This window comes from Pristis pectinata, chromosome 5 (assembly GCF_009764475.1).
Source record: "Pristis pectinata isolate sPriPec2 chromosome 5, sPriPec2.1.pri, whole genome shotgun sequence".
In the NCBI taxonomy this organism is placed as follows: Eukaryota; Metazoa; Chordata; class Chondrichthyes; order Rhinopristiformes; family Pristidae; genus Pristis; species Pristis pectinata.
In genome coordinates, this window is record NC_067409.1 from 52,542,045 (window position 1) to 52,564,503 (window position 22,459).

General features: G+C 39.6%; 1 protein-coding gene across 2 annotated transcripts in view; it reads left to right on the plus strand.

Moving 5' to 3' along the window:
• Window positions 1–22,459, plus strand: part of tmem245 (transmembrane protein 245) — an 84,858-nt gene that overhangs the window by 48,029 nt on the left and 14,370 nt on the right. For both annotated transcript variants that reach the window (XM_052016013.1, XM_052016014.1), the window contains 6 exons: window positions 918–1,000; window positions 2,195–2,285; window positions 4,095–4,193; window positions 4,669–4,800; window positions 17,398–17,520; window positions 20,791–20,936. In XM_052016013.1, coding sequence (XP_051871973.1) covers window positions 918–1,000; window positions 2,195–2,285; window positions 4,095–4,193; window positions 4,669–4,800; window positions 17,398–17,520; window positions 20,791–20,936 — 674 coding nt within the window. The remainder of the gene's footprint in view (window positions 1–917; window positions 1,001–2,194; window positions 2,286–4,094; window positions 4,194–4,668; window positions 4,801–17,397; window positions 17,521–20,790; window positions 20,937–22,459) is intronic.

Genomic DNA, 22,459 nt, shown 5'->3' on the forward strand with positions numbered 1-22,459 from the left:
TCCCCTGACACTTCCACCCATGGTGTTGTAGTCTTGGTTCTAGCTGTACTTCTTAGAGGAACCATCTCCCTCAGGGTATTCAAAGCTGAATACCAGTCTGGGATACATAACTCCTGCACTACTTCATCCACTTTAACTGTCTAGTCACCACTCATTCTGTCTCTGCCTTCTTTGGGATGACTACCTCCCTGAAATGTGTTTTCTCTGTGGCACTCAACCATTTGGATGCACTGTAGTGACATCAGCTGCTGCTTGGGGCCCAAAATCTGCAACTCTAGCTCTTTCAGTTGAAGATTTTTCCTGCACTTGTGGTTGTCCAGCATGCCAGATGTATCCTAGATTTCCCATATGGCACATTCAATGGGAGGTCCTGCCTACTTCCTGTTACTAGAATAAAAATCCAACAGCTCTCTTGGGTTAATGCTTTTCTTTAATCACTGGGCTGCTTAACTTGTTTAAATAAATTATTGTCATATTATTCTCAATATAACCCTTTTTTTTTATATATAAGAAACTGTTAGCTGATCTCTTCTCCCAGTTTTCTTAATTTAATCCATCACCCTATCTTGGAAAGTTTTCAGCAGCTCATCTTACCCTGCATGACCTCAGCACATTCTCGCACTCCTGCTGTATTCCAGTGGAAATGCCTACATACCCAGGAGCAACAAGGTCATGATAAAGTCCTCTATCTGCCAATAGACTTCAACTTTAAAGGACTCTAGAGAGTACCTATCATTTGTAGCAATAGCTGGTAAATGTCAAATTTATGGCAGTGTCTTCATTCAATATGATAAAAATAACTAAATACAAATTTGGCCATAGCTTCATTTATAAGAAAGAGTGAATAAAAACAAGTTTTGAAATCTTGAACATTTTTTGTTTACTCTCTGGTTCTGAAAATTACTGTACTTTTGTAGGTTCATGAGGAAAGTGTTCACATGATCAAAGTCACCAGCAATCTGATAAATGAGACTGTTGCTAATCATCCAGAATGGGCAAAGTAAGCAATAAAATCAAGCACTCATTCTATTTATTTACGTCTTTTTTTTATACTCTTTATTTCCTCTCTTTCTATTGTATCTGCATAATCCAAGATACAGATGTATTTATGCTTTTTCATGGTCTCTAAAACAAAATTTCTGGAAAGTTAGTTGAGCTAAAGGAAGCTCCAGGAGTAAACTAATTAAGATTCCAGGGGCAGTGATGGAAGAGATTGTCATAGTTGTAAAAAAAATTACTAGATCATATTTCAGGACTCTGCCAGAGTAGAGAGTGGCAAATGTGGTAAGCATATTTAAAAAGGGAGAAAAATTGGCCTGCATTTTCTGTTATCTTTGTTAACAAGATGATGTGGTTGCTAATTAGGAGTGAAATTACAATTTGTCCAGATAAAAGAGAAAGTAAGTAGCCAGCATGAATATCAGAAGGAAGAATTGTAATTGATAAATCTTACTAAATTCTTTGAAAATATTATAGAAATGTTAGGAGGGGGAGATGCACAGATACTGTGATGCTTTATGGAATTAAAATAATGAGATGAACTGAAGAATAAATGATACAATGCATGCAAGAAAATAGATTATTTGCAACAAAAAAGGATCCATGCACTCGAGAGGCATTAACCACAAAAGTGAGGAAGTTGTTAAATCTTTGATTCTGGCTGGGTTTTGAATAGAGTATAGGATTTTACTCTGATCATAACACTTTTGCAACATGGAGGCTATTGAGACGAAACAAATTAGGGTACAAAGAATGAGTGACTTGGTTAATTAGAGATGAGAGAATCAGACATGGCACTTTGGGCAGGGAAAATAAAGGGGACAATTAAGTGTTGAAAATCATGAGGAGCTTTTGCTTGTAGTTAGTAACCAAGGAGAATAATACGGCTTATAGATAAGGTTTGAGGTTTTTTGAGGATATGGGAAATTTTGAGACATGATGCCGAAACAAAGTAAGAAGTGCAGGATGATTAGTGATGATGGCTTTAACAAACACTTTTAAAGAATTTTAAATATTAAAGCATGCATAGTATCACCTCAATTTGAATAATTTTCTTGTAGTTGATGAATGGACAGTTACCTTATTGTGAATAATATGACTTTGCAGTATGCGTAAAAACCAAGCAAGGCTTGATGTGTTGAGAAGGCTCTTCTCCAATTTTTAAGTCACATTTTGATAATTTGTATTATTTCAGCTGGCTGCCCGAGGCCCAGGTGATACAGAAGGCACTAAATTCCGCTGCTAACAATGTGTACCAGTATGGAAGAGAGTGGATAACCCACAAGGTGGAATTCTGATTTCTAATATCTTGATTTTATTTGTACTTAATTACATCAAAGATTAACACAGAGTTCATTTGTCTAGTAACATGTTGCTGCAAAGAGCAGTGTTAGTTTGGGTTCCCATAAAGAACATTTAACTTTTGGTCATTTGGTAAAGAGAAAGCAAGTAAGCAGCTTGACAGTAGGACAGTGGGTAGTCTTAATCAGTCGAAGAGTAGAATACGGCACTTAAATCATAAATAGTCATATGCAGTTCTTAAAACTAGAGCAAGCTTTATTTTCAATTTTTTTTCCTAAACACCTTTGTTATTCTTTACATTCCCCAAAAAAAGAGAATTAGAAGTAAATATCAGTAAACTGGGCTGTATAACATTATTTTGATTAAAGATTGAGTATTTTTATTGTAATAGATGATTCCAGATGGAATCAAAAGGAATCTTAATTGTGGGGAAAGAACAGAGCAAACATCTTGGCCATCTATATGCCCTAATTTATCTCTACTCCTTTGGCTACAAGTATAGATAGTATACCTTGCTCTTCTGTCTCGGATTTGGTATGTAGCATTGGTTTCCTCTGAGTGATCCGGTTTCCCCTCTCATTCCAAAGACTTGTATGTTGATAGATTAATTAGCCACTGTAAATAGCCCCTGGTGTGCAGGGGAGTGGTAGAATCTGGGGAGAGTTGACGAGAATGTGGGGAGAATAAAAAGAAAGGAATTAATGTAGGATTAGTGCAAAATAGGTGTGGACTCAGTGGGCTGAAGGGCCTGCTTCTGTGCTATATCTCTCTATGACTCTAAAAGTTACATAAGCAACAAAAGCATAAAGTAATTAAGTTGCTCAAGATGTTGGATAGTGTACCAATCCCAAATATTGTCACCATTAAAAGTTTCCATCATGCATGGAAAACCAATTGCCTCCTACTCCTCCTCCTCCTGCCTCTGGCTTTTTCTCAAGTACTGGTCCAGGTCACAGTCAACAATCTTTGCACAAGCAAGCTTCTAATTTCAGAACAGTACCTTCCATGTGCTCCACAAAGGTGGCATTGTTTCACTACAAATTAAACGATTAGTGAATGGCTGTGAAAGAAACAGTGTAAATAAATAGCTTTGCATGTGAAGCCTATTATGCAAAAATTTTGACATGGGAAAATATTTAAATAAATAAATCTGCATTGAAATTGGTGAAAGGCTAATCAGGAATCACAAGTTCTTCCTTCCCCTATCAACTTCAGAAATCCTCTTCTTTTTGGAAGAGTGAACACATCAAGGGCAAGGTGAAAATCAAAAAGCTGCAGATGCTGGAAATTTGAAATAATGACAGAAAATGCTGGAAACACTCAGCAGTCAGGCAACACTTGTAGAAAGAGAAACGGGGTTTGTGTTTCAGGTCCAAGGCCCTTTGTCAGAAACTTGATGGATGAGGTTTAGGATTTTAATTTTTGCGAGGTTATTTTGCACATGTGAAGCATCTCTCTAAACTGAAAATATCTTTATTATATATCTGTCTTAAACAGTGCACATTTAAAATACTTGTCCAGCCCCATGTACAGCCAAGCATCCTATTTTTCAGATTTGAGTTTTGCCTGTCCTCTCCTTTTTCCATCATTTAGCCTCTATTATTTCTTCCTCTTTGTGCCCACCCCTTTCAGAATTTATGTTATAATTTTTTAATTATCCAAACTCTTAAATTTCTTCCCCTGGGTCATGCATTAGTTGGTTCCTGAAACTTTTGGTTAATGTTTAAAATACTTAGACTCTCAAAACTGATCCTATTCTGATATCTTGTATGTATATCTTCTATCTTGTTTAGCTTCATAAGATGTTGGGAGACAAGATGAACAACACAACAGTTATAGAGAAGCAAGTCCTAGAGCTTTGGGATAGGTTATATCAAAATTGGTTTGTAAAGGTGAGTGTTGATATCAGTTGTAATTATATCTAAATGCTTATAATTACAATCAAGAAAATATAATAAAATATCCAACAGCTGTGATCACAGTCATTCTCCTCTATTATTCTGTCATGGTCTCAATCCCTCCTGCTGCCTTCTCTCTGTTTCTTGAGATATTCCTACCTACCACTTACTCTTGGGCTCTTTCCCTCATCCATGTCCTTGGCATCTCCAGGGACCTCCCTGCATCCTCTTGCAGAGTTTCCCCACCCATTCTCTCGGGTCTTTCCCCTCCCACAAGTCTCTCTGGCTCTCCCCCCTCCCAAGGATAAACCATTTAGTGTATTCTTTAGAAGTTTTCATTTGCCAGATATTTGCAAGGTCTGTAAGTGATCTTTCCATGATCCACTTGAGATGTTGCTGATTAATTATGTAAAAAGTTGTATGTGTTATCTACTTTGACAATTTCCTTTTACATTATTTCTTTACTTAGAATGTAACTCATTCTGGAAGGCATAAAGGGCACAAATATACGATCAATCGACAGAATAGTTGGCTTGGAGACATGTTAGACTGGCAGGATGTTGTCTCCTTTATTCATGAGAACATTGAGACATTTCTTTCTGTGAGTATCTTGCATTTTAATTGCTTAAAACAAAGTCCTTGTCTTCCATTTCACCTACACAAAGTAACAGCATTTTCTTTATTATTGGGATATGGGTATGCATTGCCTTTAATATCATGAGGATGGATGACTTGAACTTCTGGTGAAGGTGCCACTGCAAAACAGTGGGAGTTTTGGGGATTTTATCTTAGAATAGTTTCAGAGCTTTGAACGGTACTGAAAGAAACTCAGATTTTTGGGATGACTAGTGAATGTTTCAGATCTCCTAGTGGGAGTTTCCTCATTGTTGAGTTGCTGAAATTGATGCTGCTTGGAAGAATGTGTGTGAAACAAAGGGAATTACTTGAACTGTTTGTTCCTCTGGAGGGACTAGACAGAATTGGACTTGGCTATGAGATCCTCCATGGTTGGGTACTCTTTTCCATTCACTATGATCAACTTTGTAACGCAAAATCTTTCAAGATTTACAAGAATTTGAAATATTCAAGTGTTCTGAACTTGTTAATATAGGAAACTGATCATGCTGAGTGTGAATCATCTGTTGTTGCTAATCTATCCAAGAAAATCTGCATTTCTCATCTTCAGTTTATCTTAAAGGTGTACCCCAGCTTTGGGAAACCTTGTACTTGCAAGACTTCATCATTACATTGCATATATAGGGAGTGCAAGCATGGTCTCTGTTGTCTCTGTCATTTGATTCAATTCACTTTTCTCCTATGAACTGTCTGTGTTGCACCTCTGAAAATTTCAGACTCATGGAAATCATGTGCTCCTTTTCACCTGTACTTTCTAAATGTGTCGTGAACTGGGTCATCTGCAGGACAACTTTGCAAACTGTATTGCCAGCTGAGTTGTGTTGAGGTATTTTTACTGTAGGTATTTTGTTTTAGCTTGCAAAAAGACTGGCTCTTACCTGATACTAGATTTAAAGTTATGAAACCATTTATTAAATTAAAAATCACCATAATTCCAGTTACTTTTAACAGGACACTGGAAAAACATAGCGGGTTGAGCAGTATCCGCGAAGACAAAAGGTGTTAGTTGACACTTCGGGTTGAGATCCTTCATCAGGAGTAAGAGGGAACGGAAAAGATTGCCAATATGTAGCAGTAGCAGGTTGTGGGGGGGGGGGGGGGGGGGGGGTGTGGAAACAGAGGGACAGAGGATGATAGGTGGAATCAGATGGGGAGGGGATGTTGGGTAGATGGAACCAGGTGCAGGAAGGGTTGGTACAAAGGCTGGTGGATGACAGGTGGAACCAGATGGGGAGGGGATGATGGGCTGATGGAACAAGGTAGGGGAAGGGATGGGAGAGATGAACAAAGGGAGAAGAAAACCAGGTGGACAAGTGAGTGTGTTTGGGAGGAGAACACTGGGGGTGTGGGTTACCTGAAATTGGAAAATTCAATGTTCAAACCGTTGGGCTGTAAGCTTCCCTAGCAGAATATGAGATGTTGTTCTTCCATTTTGCGTTTGGCCACTTCATAGCAATGGAGAAGGCTGAGGACAGAAAGGTTGACAAGGGAGTGGGAAGGAAGGCCACATGGGAGGCACCGAATGCATTAAGTTTTAAGAGGTGCCTCTGCCTCACCTGGAAGGGCTCTATAGATCCCTGGATGGTGGTTTGTGAGGAAGTGAAAGGACAGGTGTTACATCTCCAGTTGCAGGGAAAATGCCAGGGAACAGGGAGAGGTAAGTGGGGAGGGATGAATGAACCAGGGAGTCGCAAAGAGAATAACCCCTGCAGAAATCAGAAAGGGGGTGGAGGGGAAAGATGTGACTGGTGGTTGGATCATGTTGGAGCTGGTGGAAATAGTGGAGGATGATGTGTTGGATGGAAAGGCTGTTAAGGTGAAAGGTGAGGACCAAGTGAACTCTTCCTATTCTGCCTGAGGAGGAAGGGCAGTGTCAAAGCTGACGTGCAAAAATGGAGGAAATATGAATGCAGGCTCTATCAACTGTGGCGGGAGGAAGGCGCATTTAGGAAGGAGGACATTTCAGAAACCCTAGAGCAAAAGGCCATACCTTAAGAACAGATGTGGCGGAGACAGTGGCAGGAGGCAAGATGGGCGTACGTGTAGTCAAGGTAGCTGAGGGAGTCAGTGACTTGAAAGAAAATGTCACTGGCAAGTCTGTCTCCTGAGATGGAGACAGTGAGATCCAGAAAAGGAAGAGAAGTGTCAGAGATGGTCCAGGTGAATTTGAGGACACGATGGAGGTTGGTGGTAAAGGTGATAAAATTGACAAGTTCTGCACGAGTGCAAGAAGCAGCACTGATGCAGTCATTAGAGAAACAAAGGACTGCAGATGCTGGAATCTAAATGAAAAACACAATGATGCTGGGGGAACTCAGCAGGCCAGGCAGCATCCGTGGAGAAAAGCAGGCGGTCAACTTTTCGGGTCAGAACCCTTCCTCAGGACTGAAGATAGGAAAAGGGGAAGCCCAATATATAGGAGGGAAGAGCAGAGCAGTGATAGGTGGACAAAAGAGGGGAGGCGGCGTGGGCACAAGGTGGTGATAGGTAGATGAAGGTAAGAGATAGTGATAGGTAGGTGCAGGGGAGGAGGGGAGAGCAGATCCACCGGGGATGGGTAAAAGGTAAGAAGAGAGAGGTCAAAAAAAAGGGCTAGAAAAGGGAAGAAGAGAAGAAGCGTGGTGGTAGTGGGGCGGGGGGGGGGGGGAGGTGGTGGGTATAGGATTACCTAAAGTGGGAGAATTCATGCCGTTAGGCTGCAAGGTTCCAAGACTGAAAATGAGGTGCTGTTCCTCCAGTGTGTGCTTGGAATTCTCCTTGCAGTGGAGGAGGCTGAGGACGGACATATCAGTGATAGTGTGGGAGGGGGAGTTGAAGTGACTGGCAACAGGAAGATGCAGGTCGTGGTTACGGACAGAGCGCAGGTGCACACTATCACTGATATGACAGTCCTCGGCCTCCTCCGTTACATGAAAGGTGTGATTGTGCTGGAGGGAGCACAGTTGAGATTTGTTGCCAAACGTGGGAAATTTAGCTGGAAGACTGGAAAAAGAGGGAAGACAATTGAGATGTATAAAATTGAGGAGCAATAAATAAGGACATATTTGACCTGGCAGATAGGTCAAAAGTTTGGATTTTTAGATTTAAAGTAATTGCTAGAAGACTTGGATGGGAGGTGATGGAACAATATTTTCACCTACATGGTGGTTTGTGGTTTAGAATTTGCTGCCTGAGAGGACAGAAACCCTCTCCAGATACAGATGTGTACTTGGGGAGCCTGACCTGTTGGGGTATAGACCAAGTGCAGGAAGTTGGGATTAGGCTAGGTAGATCTTCAACCAGCATATACACTGTGGGCAGAATCGCCTCCTATTGTGACAGAAGCATACACATATTTCCTGTAGAAGGAATCCATTTGCCCCATTGTGTCCATCTCAGCCAAAAAAGAAATGCTTGGGTTAATACCCTTCCTATCTCTCAGCCTGTTGCCCTGTTGTTAATAACACTCCAGGTATCTTTTTAATTTGTTGAAGGTTTAGAACATAGAACATTACAGCACAGTACAGGCCCTTTGGCCCACAATGTTGTGCTGACATTTTGTCCTGCTCTAAGATCTGTCTAACCCTTCCCTCCCACATAGCCCTCCATTTTTCTATCATTTATGTGGCTATCTAAGAGTCTCTTAAATGTTTCTAATGTATCTGCCTCCACCACCTCTGCCGGCAGTACCTTCCACGCACCCACCACTCCCTGTGTAAAATAAAAAAACTTACCTCTGACATCCCCCCTATACCTCCCTCCAATCACCTTAAAATTATGCCCCCTCGTGTTAGCCATTTTCATTCTGGGGATAAAGTCTCTGACTGTCCACTCGATCTATGCCTTTTATCATCTTGTACACCTCTATCAAGTCACCTCTCATCCTTCTTTGCTCCAAAGAGAAAAGCCCTAGCTCGCTCAACCTATCCTTCTAAAATGTGCTCTCCAATCCAGGCAACATCCTGGTAAGTCTCTTCTGCACCCTCTCTAATGCTTCCATATCCTTCCTATAATGAGGCAACCAGAACTGAACACAATACTCTAAATGTGGTCAAACCAGAGTTCTGTAGAGCTGCAACATTACCTTGTGGCTCTTGAACTCAATACCCCGACTAATGAAGGCCAACACACCACACGCCATCTTAACAACCCTATCAACCTGCGCAGCAACCTTGAGGGATCTATGGACGTTGTCCCCAAGATCCCTCTGTTCCTCCACACTGCTAAGAGTCCTGCCATTAACCTTGTATTCTGCCTTCAAATTCAATCTTCCAAGTATCACTTCACACTTATCTGGGTTGACCTCCATCTGCCACTTCTCGTCCCAGGTCTGCATCCTATCAATGTCCTGTTGTAACCTATAGCAACCGTCTACACTATCTATAACACCATCAACCTTCATGTCATCTGCAAATTTACTAACCCACCCTTCCACTTCCTCATCCAAGTCATTTATAAAAATCACAAAGAGCAAGGGTCCCAGAACAGATCCCTGCGGAACACCACTGGTCACCAACCTCCAGGCAGAATACTCTCTATCTACAACCACCCTCTGTCTTCTATGGGTGAGCCAATACTGAATCCACACAGCCAAGTTTCCCTGGATCCAATGCCTCCTGACTTTCTGAATGAGCCTTCCATGAGGAACCTTATCAAACTCCTTACTAAAATCCATGTACAACACATCCATTACTCTACCTTTATCAATGTGCTTTGTCACATCCTCAAAGAGTTCAATCAGGCTCGTGAGGCATGACCTGCCTCTCACAAAGCCATGCTGACTGTCCCTAATCAGCCTATGCCTCTCCAAATGCTCATAAATCCTGTCTCTAAGAATCTTCAGTAATTTGCCCACCACTGAAGTAAGACTCATTTGTCTGTAATTCCCAGGGTTATCCCTACGGCCTTTCTTGAACAAAGGAACAACATTTGCCACCCTCCAATCATCTGAAACTACTCCTGTGGCCAGTGAGGAAGGAAAGATCATTGCCAAATCCCTCCCCTTGCTTCCTGTAATGACCTTGGATATTAGGCCCCTCCAGCCCTGATGACTTATCTATCCTAATGTTTCTCAAAAGTTTCAGTGCATCCTCTTTCTTCATGTCAACATGTTCTAGTATATCAACTTGTTGTATGCCATTCTCACAAACATCAAGGTCTCTCCCACTGGTGAATACTGAAGCAAAGTATTCATTAAGGACCTCCCCTACTACTTCCAACTCCAGGCACATGTTTCTTCTTTTAACCCTGATTTGGTCCTACCCTCACTCTAGTTATCCTCCTATTCTTCACATACACGTAGAACACCTTGGGGTTTTCCTTAATCATATTCACCAAGGTTTTCTCATGCCCCCTTCTAGCTCTCCTAAGTCCATTCTTAAGCTCCCTCCTGGCTACCTTGCAACTCTCCAGAGCCCTGTCTGATCCTTGCTTTCTAAACCTCAAGTAAGCTTCTTTCTTCCTCTTGACAAGATTTCCTACATCTCTTGTCAACCATGGTTCCTTCACTCTACCATCCTTACCCTGCCTCAATGGGACAAGCCTATCCAGAACCCCATGCAAGTATTCCTTAAACAACCTCCACATTTCCATTGTGCACTTCCCCAGGAACATCTGTTCCCAATTTACACTCCCAAATTCCTGCCTAATAGCATCATAATTCCCCCTCCCCCAATTAAATACTTTCCCATATTGCCTGCTCCTATCTCTCTCCATCCCTCTGCCTCTTTCACCCTTTCAGGGCATTGAGTTCAATACCTTCACTACTCTGAAAATATTCTTCAACTTTAATCCTACTACTATTTACCTTAGTTCTCTGTCACCATGATATTGATCTTTATGCTAGGAAAATGGTTGCTACCTGTGCACCCTGTTTAAGCCTCTCATGAATGTATACACACAGATTAAATCTGTCCTCAGTTCCCTTTATTCCATTGAAAGCAGCTCCAGCCTTGCCAATCTTCTCGTACCTGACATTTTTCACAGTCAGAGTTGTACAGTGTAGAAGCTAGCCTTTCGGCCCACCTTGCCTATGCCAACCATCGATGCTTATCTAAGACAATCCCACGTGCCTGCATTAATTCCATATCTTCTAAGCCCTGTTCATTTAAGATCCAGTTAAGTTGCCTCTTTAATGTTATTACTGTTTCTGCCTCCACCACCTCCTTCCAGATACTCATTCCAGATACCACCTGCACTCTTAGTGGAAAAATTTACCCCTCAGATGTCCTTTAAACCTCCTCCCTCTCACCTTAATCCTTTGGCCTCTAGTTTTAGACACTCCTACCATGGGAAACCAAGGTTGGCTATCAACCCCATCTATTGCCTCTCCTGATGTTATATACCTCTGTCATGTCACCTCTTGGCCTCCTTTGCTCCAGAGAAAACAGACCTAGCCTATCCAATGCTCTTGGTCACTCAAGCACTCCAATCCAGACAATGTCCTTTTGAATCTTGTCTGCACCTTCTCGAGGTAAATCATGTCCTTCCTACAGTGCAGTGGCCAGAACTGCACACAATACTCCAGCCTTGGCAATATCCTCAGAAATCTTCTCTGTACATTTTTCAATGCTGTCAAAGAACTTTACTAGCAAAGTGCTACCAACTAAATTACAGCAAAAACTTACAGAATTTTTGTTAAAAGATCAGATAACAAAACATCAATATCTTTGCATAATGTTTTCACATTAATGTCATGGTATTGTCACTTGGGCTATCTATTCTGTTTCTATAACATAGAAGTGAACCTGCTACAAGACATCCACCCTCGGTGATACTTTTGAAGTGTTTCTGTCAATGAATGTAGTTCATCTCTCTTTAACACCAATTTAAAAATGTTTAAGTTGTCAGTTGACATTTAATTAACTTGAGTTTTGGTGGTGCACAGAACGCAAACTGATTTTCTGTCAATTTGCCTGTCGGTGCTGCAATTTCCCCAAAATATTCAATTTTCTCCTGTTGTTTGGTGTTTAAAAATAAAGGATAAAAAACTTTATTTCAAAATTGTCCATAAAGGTTTTTTAACTGTCCTGAAGAATATTCTAAGCTTCTATTGAATGTTGTATTTGTTTTGAATCTCATATGATTACAGTGGTGCCAGTAGGGTGCAGCACATAGCTATAGATTAACTTGGTGTATTTCAGGTATATGATTCCAAAGGAGTTAGATACTTCTGTAAATTTGTAATTTCTAGGCTGTCATTTAATTATGGTTAATACAAAAGCATATTAAAGCATTAGTCATAGATGTTAACAATAAGGAGGGAAAAAAATTAAACCAGATTTTCTGATCATTGGCTTACTGATTACCTGGTGCAGTCTAGAGCTTCTTTCCCAAAGGCTGAATCATAATCAGCAATGAGACCCTGTTGGCATCACTTCCAAGATGTAGAGGAGGGAGGTGGTGGAGTGCCAGAGCAAAGGGCCAGAGCAACAAAATGCCTAGAAAAATACCTTGATAGTTGGCTAAGCTGCAGCCTCTGGGTTTGCTGGCTATCAGAGTTTAAAAAATTAATTGCTTTGAAGAAGATTAAAGGCCGAAGCAAATTCAAATATTAAGGTACATCAAACACCATTACAAATAATTTTAAAATTATTGATATTCTGTTATTGTTTAACTTTACAACTGTCGCTGAAATTTATCATAATTTTTATTAATTCTGATAGTATATTGGGCAAATTTTTATTGGTATAAATAATGTTGCTTTTAAGGGAATTATTACAAACTGGCATGTTATAAATGTAAATCCAGATAATTAAGATTTGAATGAAATAGAAATTTTCTTTCATGGGTGATAAATGACATGGGGGGAAGAATGGAGAAGCACTGAAGGGAAATGAGTTTGCAAATATTATTTTACAGCTTGGCAGCCATAAGTTTGCAGTGATATTTCTGTCAGCAATTTGCAAAAAACACAGAGCCATATGAGCATTCCACAGATATCAGAGCGTAGCTCATACTTATCGAGTGTTGTCCACTGCACCCATTCCCCACTATTGAAATGGTTGGTGACACATTTCTTATGCCAGGTCCAGTCTTGCACACAATATTCCTGTAGCTTTCCTACTGTAAATGGTGGGAAGTTGCTGCATCTCCAAGCTCCCACATTGGAGATTGAGAGGGCCAATATTGGAATGCATTTACAAGAATTGTTAGTCATTAGAGCTCTTGTGTTCATGGGAAAATCTCAGGGTTGCTTATGATTATACAAGAAAATATCATGAGTTAATACAGAGATTTCCCTGTGAATTCTGGGTTTGTAGCTCAGCTATAAGTTCTGATTTTAATTACCATGTATTTTGTTTCTAATGTATCTTACGGCCAGCCCTGCTCCCAAGTTTTGTCAGGCTCTATTTCTGAGCCTTCTAATGTGTCCATGGTAATTAAATAGAAATAATTTGCCTTCCTGTTAATAAATGTATCTTAATATCCTCATGCAGGAAAGCAAGAAGTGCTCATGAAGTATGACATGGTTATCTGTTACCTAGGCTCAAACTTTGTGGCAGAGCGCATGAATTAAATAATTTACTTGCACCATAAAAGAACATCTTCAGGATTGAAAACTCAAATCGGAGGTCAAGGTACTCCTACAGGTCCTGGCATGAAAAACTTAAATTTGCCTCTTCTGAATGTTGTATATCCCCATTTCAGAGGTAGATAAAATTAGAGAAGATGGGTTTAGTGTAAGGGATTAAGAGGTGATCTGATGGGGACCTTTTTCAACCAGAGTGTGGCGAGTACTTGGAATACACTTCTTGAGCGAGTGATGGAAATAGAGTTGCTGAAAGCAATTAGGAAGTCTAGATGAGCACTTGAATCACCTGGGCATTGAAGGCAGCAGGCCCCAAGTGCTGGAAGATTAGATGGTGCTAGAAGAAGATAGATTAGATTAACAAGGATGGGTGTCCACTGGTTGGCATGGACCCAGAGGGCCAAATGACCTTTTTCCATGCTGTGTGACTGTGTTGTCCTTTGGTGTAATTCTGTACTATGGGCTAGAGTTGAATCTTAATTGTTATCCTTCCTGTTAGCAAACTTTGTGGCCTTTACTGATGTTTGTAAGTCTAATAAATAATAGTATGATTTTTTTTTCTACAGCAAAACATGTCTTTATTGCATTTTCTGTGAATTATTTAACAACTGGCCTTGGGCAATTCATTAATTTTATTTGATATATAAGAGCACCAAAACTTGGGAAGTGTAAACTTGAGTGCATTGTCTGACAATTCCTCCATTAAAATTTTATTTGCTATGGTTGAGTGATTTATTTTAGGCCTGAGTCAGTCGGTGTTTGAAGGTTGGGAGAAAAAAAAACATGATGTAATTTCTCAGATGTAATTTGCACTCTCAACCTGCTGATGGAAAGGCCCTAAAACAAAATAAAGCACAAACAGAATGAAATGCTGTCATTGTATTTATTAGAGAAAATAATACAAATTACTTTTTTACTGATAGTTTTGATTATCAGAGCCGGTCTCCTTGTGCATTCCATATGAGAAACATTTCTTCTCCCCAGTGTAAAGCTGTAAGAAAAACAAGCATCAGCTCTCCAAACCATTGCTTTTCCCAAGGATTTCTTGGGTAAGGTTGTGGAAGGCTGGAGGATGCAAATACACTCAGTACAAAACTGTGGCAGGGTTAGTAGAAGTAATGTTAAGGCACTTGCTATGTAATTCCCTCCTTGTTATGCTGGGAGACTGATAATTTTGAGGATTGCCTATATTACTAGGGTTTGGGACCTGTACCCAGTTCTGCTCACATCACATGTGAAACAGGAGTGGGGCATTTAGCCCACCATTCATGGTTGATTTGTAATCTGATTCATTAATACCTGTGTTTTCACCTATCGGCGAAACAGGCCTACAGCAGATGCCATTTCCCTGGCCCTACACTCAGCTCCGGAGCATCTGGACAGTAAAGACACATATGTTAGACTATTGTTTATTGACTACACCTCTGCCTTCAATACAATAACTCCAAGCAAGCTTGTCACCAAACTCCGAGACCTAGGACTCAACACCTCCCTCTGTAACTGGATCCTTGACTTTCTAACAAACAGACCGCAATCAGTGAGGATAGGCAGCAATACCTCCGGCACAATTATTCTCAACACTGGTGCCTCACAAGGCTGCATCCTCAGCCCTCTACTCCCTATACACTCATGACTGTGTGGCCAGATTCTGCTCTAACTCCATCTACAAATTTGCAGATGATACCACCGTTGTAGGCCGTATCTCAAACAGCGATGAGTCGGAGTACAGGAAGGAGATAGCTTAGTGGTATGGTGTCATGACAACAACCTTTCCCTCAATGTCAACAAAACAAAAGAGCTGGTCATTGACTTCAGGAAAGGGGGCGGTGTACATGTATCTGTCTAAATCAATGGTGCTGAGGTTGAGAGGGTTGAGAGCTTCAAGTTCGTGGGAGTGAACATCACCAACAGCCTGTCCTGGTCAAATCACATAGATGCCACAGCCAAGAAAGCTCACCAGCGCCTCTACTTCCTCAGGAGGCTAAAGAAATTTAGTTTGTCCCCTTTGACTCTCACCAGCTTTTACCGATGCACCATAGAAAGCATCCTATCTGGATATATCACGGCTTGGTACGGCAACTGCTCTGCCCAGGACCGCAAGAAGCTGCAGAGAGTTGTGGACACAGCCCAGCGCATCACGGACACCAGCCTCCCCTCCTTGGACTCTGTCTTTCCCTCTCGTTGTCTTGGTGTAGCAGCCAGCATAATCAAAGACCCCACCCACCCGGGACATTCTCTCTTCTCTCCTCTTCCATCAGGTAGAAGATACAGGTGCCTGAGGGCATGTACCACCAGACTTAAGGACAGCTTCTACCCCACTGTGATAAGACTGTTGAACGGTTCCCTTATACAATGAGATGGACTATGACCTCATGTCACTTGTTGTGACCTTGCACCTTATTACACTGCACTTTCTCTGTAGCTGTGACACTTTACTCTGTACTGTTACTGTTTTTACCTGTACTACATCAACGCACCTTGTACTAACTCAATGTAACTGCACTGTGTAATGAATTGACCTGTACGATCGGTTTGTAAGACAAGCTTTTCACTGTACCTCGGTACAGGTGACAATAATATATCAATACCAAGTTTTCCCTGTGTCCTTTGACATCTTAAGTTGTTGAAAATCTAAAGATCTTAGATTTCAAATCAATCAATCAATCATGGAAAAATCAGCCATGATTGAACGAGGGAGCAGACTTGATGGGCCTAATAGCCTAATTCAGCTCCTATTTCTTATGGTCTAATAGTATTTGCAGTTTGAGGAGGAGGGTGCTAAATTTCCACCATCTCCCCATCGCTGAAAGGGTAAACTCTGAGATTTAGACTATGACCCCTATTCAGAGATTGCTCAATAAGCAGAAAATGCTTATTTTTATGTATACCATTGTGACCCCTTGATTTCTGAGAAAACTCAATCAATCAGCCTTAAACACCCTAATTCCAGGTCAAGAAGCCTAAGACAAGCTTCTTGTATAATTTATGTTCTGTGTGTTATCTGAATCTACGTGCCTGTGATGCTGCTGCAGGCAAGTTTTGTATTGTACCTGTACCCCACTGTTCTTGTGCATATGACAATAAACTCAACTTGACTTGACTTGACAAAATAGATCCTAATGGGATTTAATAGCACTAGTTCAGTATTTTGTGTCAACTCTAATCCATGCTGAAATTAAGGTGGGTATCTGTAGGCATTAGGTCATCTTTAGCATGAATGATTTGGCATCTAGCTGTAATATCTTTTTTGTCCTTTCTCCTGTCATACTGCTTGCCTGGTGCTCCGTATTGATATCGGAGTCACAGTGTACAGAATGTAGAGGAAAGATGACAAGTCAGTAGAGGATTGAAAAAATTCATATCTGGAGGTATCGAAGACATGGTTGAGAACTTCCACAGCAGACTGAGCCAAGAGGCATGTATAGATGAAGAAGATGATGGACAAACTCTTATTGTTACAAAGCAGGAAGAAAAGCCATAATTTATGATATTTGGGTTTTGATCTCATAGATAGAAAATCTCTTGTTTCAAGTTCTCTTTTTATAATACCATACACAGTTTTCCCCTACCTTAGATGAGTACCTTTTGAATCATATAATGCAACTTGCACCCAATTTGTTCTTCAGGGTTGTCTGTGTTCTCCATCCTTTTTACCCTGCCATTATAGGTAATGCTTTCTCATGCTTTCAAAATCCTGCATGTACCCTCAACTTATTTACTCTCTGTTTGGAGCCCACTTCTTTAATGTTACTTGATTTGAGACAACACTGTTATTTGAATTCTTTCTATATAATTAAGTAGGTATGCAAAAGAAGTAACATGGGAAACTCGTTCTGATTGAGGTGCTGATTTAAATTTTTTAAGACCAAAGGTCTTTCAAGAAGGTCCTCTAGACTTCTTGACATTGAATATGTCCAGTCAATTGTGTAGTAATCTCCTTTAGCTGTACCATAATGTCGTGTAGCTCACACTTGAGACTTGATGGATTGTTTGTGATATTAGTAAGGGAAAGGAAATAAATATTTCTCACATTTTGTATTTGCATTCCCTTAGATACTGGAGTCTCTCTGGATTGTGATGAGCCGAAATGTGAGTTTGCTGTTCACAACTGCCACCACCTTACTGACAGTTTTGTTTCACAGTGGTACAGCACTTCTCAACTTCGCACTTTCCTTGGTGAGAAAATTAATGAAGAATTGTTTATAAGATACAATAGTACTAGAATGAATCAATAAAATTATATTTGTTACTATATATTGTAAAAAAAGAAATTTAAAACTATTTTCAAGTTTTTTTTTAATACTCAAGTAAATTGTTGCTTTTAAGTCCTGCCATTGGCTTTGCTGCATTATGCTAAACCATTGAAATAGTATCATAATTTCATCAGAGTTCGCATTTTGATAAAGGTGGTGCCCAATAACATGGGTGCTGTTGAGGGAGGAGTTGCTTTTTACATACAACTACAGTACATTTAAAACTGATCACCTGGTTTATTTATGATCTTTTATTACAGTTCCCAATGCAATTTATTTTGTTTTCACTAGTAGGGTAGAATGGTAAACTTTTCCCAAAATAACCAAGCCCTGATCAAGACAATGCAATTTGGAATAATTTATATATGTACTACATAACCTGACATATAATTTCTTCCCTTTCAAGTTCAGAGAAAAGAGTTCAAAATACCAGCCTCTGTGAAAAGATGTGTCTCCTGACTCTACTTCTAAAAGACTGGTTTTCAATTTTAAGGTTAAGCTGCTTAGTCCTAAGGATCTCAGCTACCAGAAAAAAGTTTTCCTGTCTTTCTCTTTGAATGTTTTAATAAGGTCTTGACTTAACCTTCCACATTCCAAGGAATTCAAATAAAGTGTGTGAACTATCTCCTTGTTACTTAATCCTTGGAATTCAGGTATACAGACAAAACTATGCTGCACTCTTTCCAAGGCCATTATATCTTTCCTAAGGTTTGGTGTTCTGAACTTCTCGCAGTGCTCCAGCCATAATTTGTATGGCTAGAGCATAACCTTATATTGAAGATCTTTTAATTTGAAGGTCAGCATTCCTTTAGCTCTTTTTTAAAATTATTTTCTGTAGCTGTCTAGGATATTTTAATGTTATGTGTCAATGACCTGCCCCAAGTCTCTGGACCTCTTGTTTTTAGCTTTTCATCACTGAAAGTGCTCTGTTCTTTCTATTTTGTGTCCAGCAGCAACAACCTCATGTTCATCTGCATTGATATCCATTTGGGGTTGATTTGCTCATTAACTCAATATATTAGCATTTCTCTGTAGATGGAAACATTAAACTGCTTACAATGTCACCTATCCATTTCATCAGCAAAATTAGATTTGTGGCTTTCTATCCTATTATATAAGTCATTTATGAATGTTGTCAGTAGTTTTGACCCTGACACAGACCACAAAAGGATGCCATTAGTCATATTCTTACAATTTGAGTACCTTCCCATAATATATCTTCTCTGTTCTTCCCACTTAGCCAATTTCCTAACCAGGTTAGTAGTTTTCCTTCAGTTGCATGAGCTTCTGTTTTAATTAACAGTCTCTTATAGGTGACTTGATTAAAAGCCAATACAGGACTGTTCCTAGCAATGCACCTTAGAACAATATTCCCCCCCCCCCCCATACAAATGTCTTCAAGAAATGAACCAGTTAAAATTAGCAAATGAATTTCTATTGACTTTTTTTCCCTTTTTATGGGCTTTATTTTTTTGTGTATACTGAAAATCTGGTTTTGTATAAAATGATTTTGGTTCTCCTAATGGAATATATTTTAAATATCCTAACTGATACTTCATCTGTGATGCAGAGGCAAAAAAACAGTTTCCAGCAAGCACTTGGATATCAAACATACAATGAGTGTTTTGAGTTTTTATAAAAAAGCTTGGGTGCAGCTGAATAATCAAGAAAATTTTAAACACGTACTATAGTTTATTTTACTTTTATTGCACCAGGTCATTTCTTTTAATTTGGAAAGCACGTTTTTATGCTATATAAAGTTGTGCATATTTAGAAACAGCTTTTAAAAAAATATATACTTTTTAATCGTGTGCTGTATAGTTATGGGTCCATTTAACTCCATCAGTTGCATTATGAGAGTATCTTTGTCTTTTGTCTCTTGTTTATTTTGTCCATGCCCTTTTCTCATGTTAGCTAGTGTAATGTCTCCAAGAACCTCCTTAGTAACTAAATTGTGCCACTTAAACTCATGGCTGAAAATATAATATTATAACAGTGGTGACGAGAACACTGGTGAAAAAATCTAGCTAATCATTGCCTTAACCAAAAAACATCAGTTAGCTAAGACAATGATAATCCTATTTAAGTGATAAAATTGGCTATACTTTCGTGAAAGTGCACACAAACTAATATATCATCATATTTTCAGGCATTATTTAAATGAGATTTTGTCACACTGCTCATCAAAAATTCCCCATTGAAAACCCTCTATCCTTGTATCTCTCTTCCTGACATCCCACCTTTTTCACTTATGAGATGCATCCACCAGAGGAAATTTGGAAATATTTCTGGGACATTGATGTAGTTATGATAACTGTGATCATTTAAATCTGTGCGATGTTAGTACAGATTTTGGGAGCAGCATTTCTCCATGTAACTGTCTGCAACTTCAGGATTACTGTGCAAAACTGGAAATCCTGAAACTGCAGTCAGCTAATCATTGCCGTTTTTCTAACTGCAGTATGATGTTGGACCCTTCCTGTTGTTTTGTGAGGAAAGGCAAAATTCTGGGCACTCCCTCTGCACACAGTGCAGAATCTGCTGGGCAATAACTTCTCCACTGATTTGAGTGGAGGATCTTGAGTATGAAGGGTTCAATATTAATAATTTGAAATTGGTTTCAGTTGTTTGAGTTTGTTTCAATGTTTTTGTGTCAAATTGTCTTCATTTATTTAAATGCTTAATGTTTTAAAAATAGCTTGAATAGTTCTTGAATGACAGAACCTTTCAAGGTTTTCGATGGTTTTGACGAACACTGATGCCTGCAGGTGTAACAGCCAGCTGTAAAATATTCTTTATCAGCTATTTTGTGACTGAACACTCTCTTCACCATCACCCCGGCCCCCCCCCCCCCCCCTTTCCACACTTCAATGTAAGGTTACAGAGAACTCATTACTGAATTGTTCCATTGCAATATTTTTGGCTAAAAATAATAAGAGGAATCTATGGGATTTAAATTCTAAAATGATCTCTCCTCTTTCAAGTAATAATTGGGGTGGTGACGTTACACAAAATGCACAAAAATCAGTGTGTATAATATGCTGTTTGTGATTGTACTGCCTTTTTGGGAAGGCAATCCACAATTTTGATTCTGATCTAATTTAGGGATTGTTTTATTTAATGGCCCCCACAGTTCTGGTTCGGTTCTGATTTTCTTTTCTCCTCCCTTGCCCCCCAACTCCCTACCATGCAGGTCATTTTCTTGACCACACTCTTCTATCTCTTAAGTTCAAATGATGAATGCTACAAACCAGTGAAATGGGTAATTGGTCTGACACCACTTTCCCAGCCAGGCCCTTCTTCCAACATCGTGGGGCAGTCTGTTGAAGAAGCTATACGGTAGGCAAGCCCAATTATCAATCTCATGCGTTTAAAAGTTTAATTAGCCAGACTATCAAACTAACTGTCCTGTTCGGTAGCATTCAATACTTAATTTGTTTTCTCCTGACCTTGGAGTGACTAAATAATCATAATTGCTTGACAGTATTTAAATATTGCTAGGTCTCTTTATTTTCAAATAATTCACGTAACTGCAGTTTAGCATTTCCTGTGACATTATGAGAGATGTGGTTGTATGCTTTGAAATGTTTCTAGTAATAGAACCAATGTCAAGAATTAAATGCACTGCATGAGCATGTGGTTTCATTTGACTTATCCTTTCCCTGTCAATTAGCATGCGGTTTTGTATCCTCGGCTAAGTAGATCAAGCCTCCCATTCTTCACCTAGAGTTCTCATTCTGCCTGCTCTGGTGGAGGCATTGCACACTACCAAGTTGCATGTTGTGAGATCCTCCGTGCAGCTTGGTGTGTGTGATACTTTCATGTGAGTGCATGCACACTGGTATGACTGCAGCTTGTGGAGATAGATAAATGCTCATTGCTCAATTAGTGTTTTGAGGACCTTTCTGTTAAAATCCATGTAATCATTTTTTTTAAATTTCAAGCACTTCTGATCAAGCATTTTCATCCCATCAGCAAATGTCAGTTTCTTAAAAACGGTTGCTCTCTGAATTGACTCCATGCTCCATCTGACCGTTATTTAACTTATGAAGTTAAATTTTTAATTGTAAATTCAGAAGTACCAAAGTCAAGAAACATTATATATCATGCATGTTTAATATGGACATGCAGGCCTGTTTTGTGCTTGGCGAACAATCCCATTTTCCCAATCCCTGATCCCACTGCAGCTGTATTTTCCAGGGTAGAAACCCCATATCTAATTTAGATTTTGGATTAAATTCCTTTGCATAATAAATAAAAACATAAAAGAGTTTCTTGCCTTGTGATATAAAGTTTAGAGGCAAGTGGTAGCTCATGAAGTGACCTTCGGAATGTTTTTATTGATTTTATTATAATTTCAGGTTTGGATAAAGTGACCAAGTATATTGTGACTAAATTTGCTAAGGGTACAAATATGAGAAAGGAAGTTGTGAAGAGGATACAAAGCACTTGCAGAGTGATGTAGATAAAGAGTGGGAGTATTTTAGGCAGATGGAGGGCAAATATGGATGATAAAAACAGAAAAGCAGAAAATTGTTCATATTGCTGTAAGGAGAGACCTAGGTGTCTTTATACGTGAAACGCAAAGTTAACATGAAGGTAAAGCATGTAATTGGAAAGACAAGTGGAATGTTCCTCTGTATTGCCAGGGGTTGAGTACTCTACAATATTTTTAGGTTTAAGGGTTTTGGTGAGATTACACCTAGAGTAGTGCATATAATTTTGGTCTCCTTTTTCAAGAAGGGAACTGTCTTGTATGGAACATTTGAGGAGGTTGGATCATTGGAGTTTAGAGGTGATCTTACTGGAACAAGATTCTGAATGGAATTGACTGGGTAGAAGGATATCTCTTATGGGGGAAT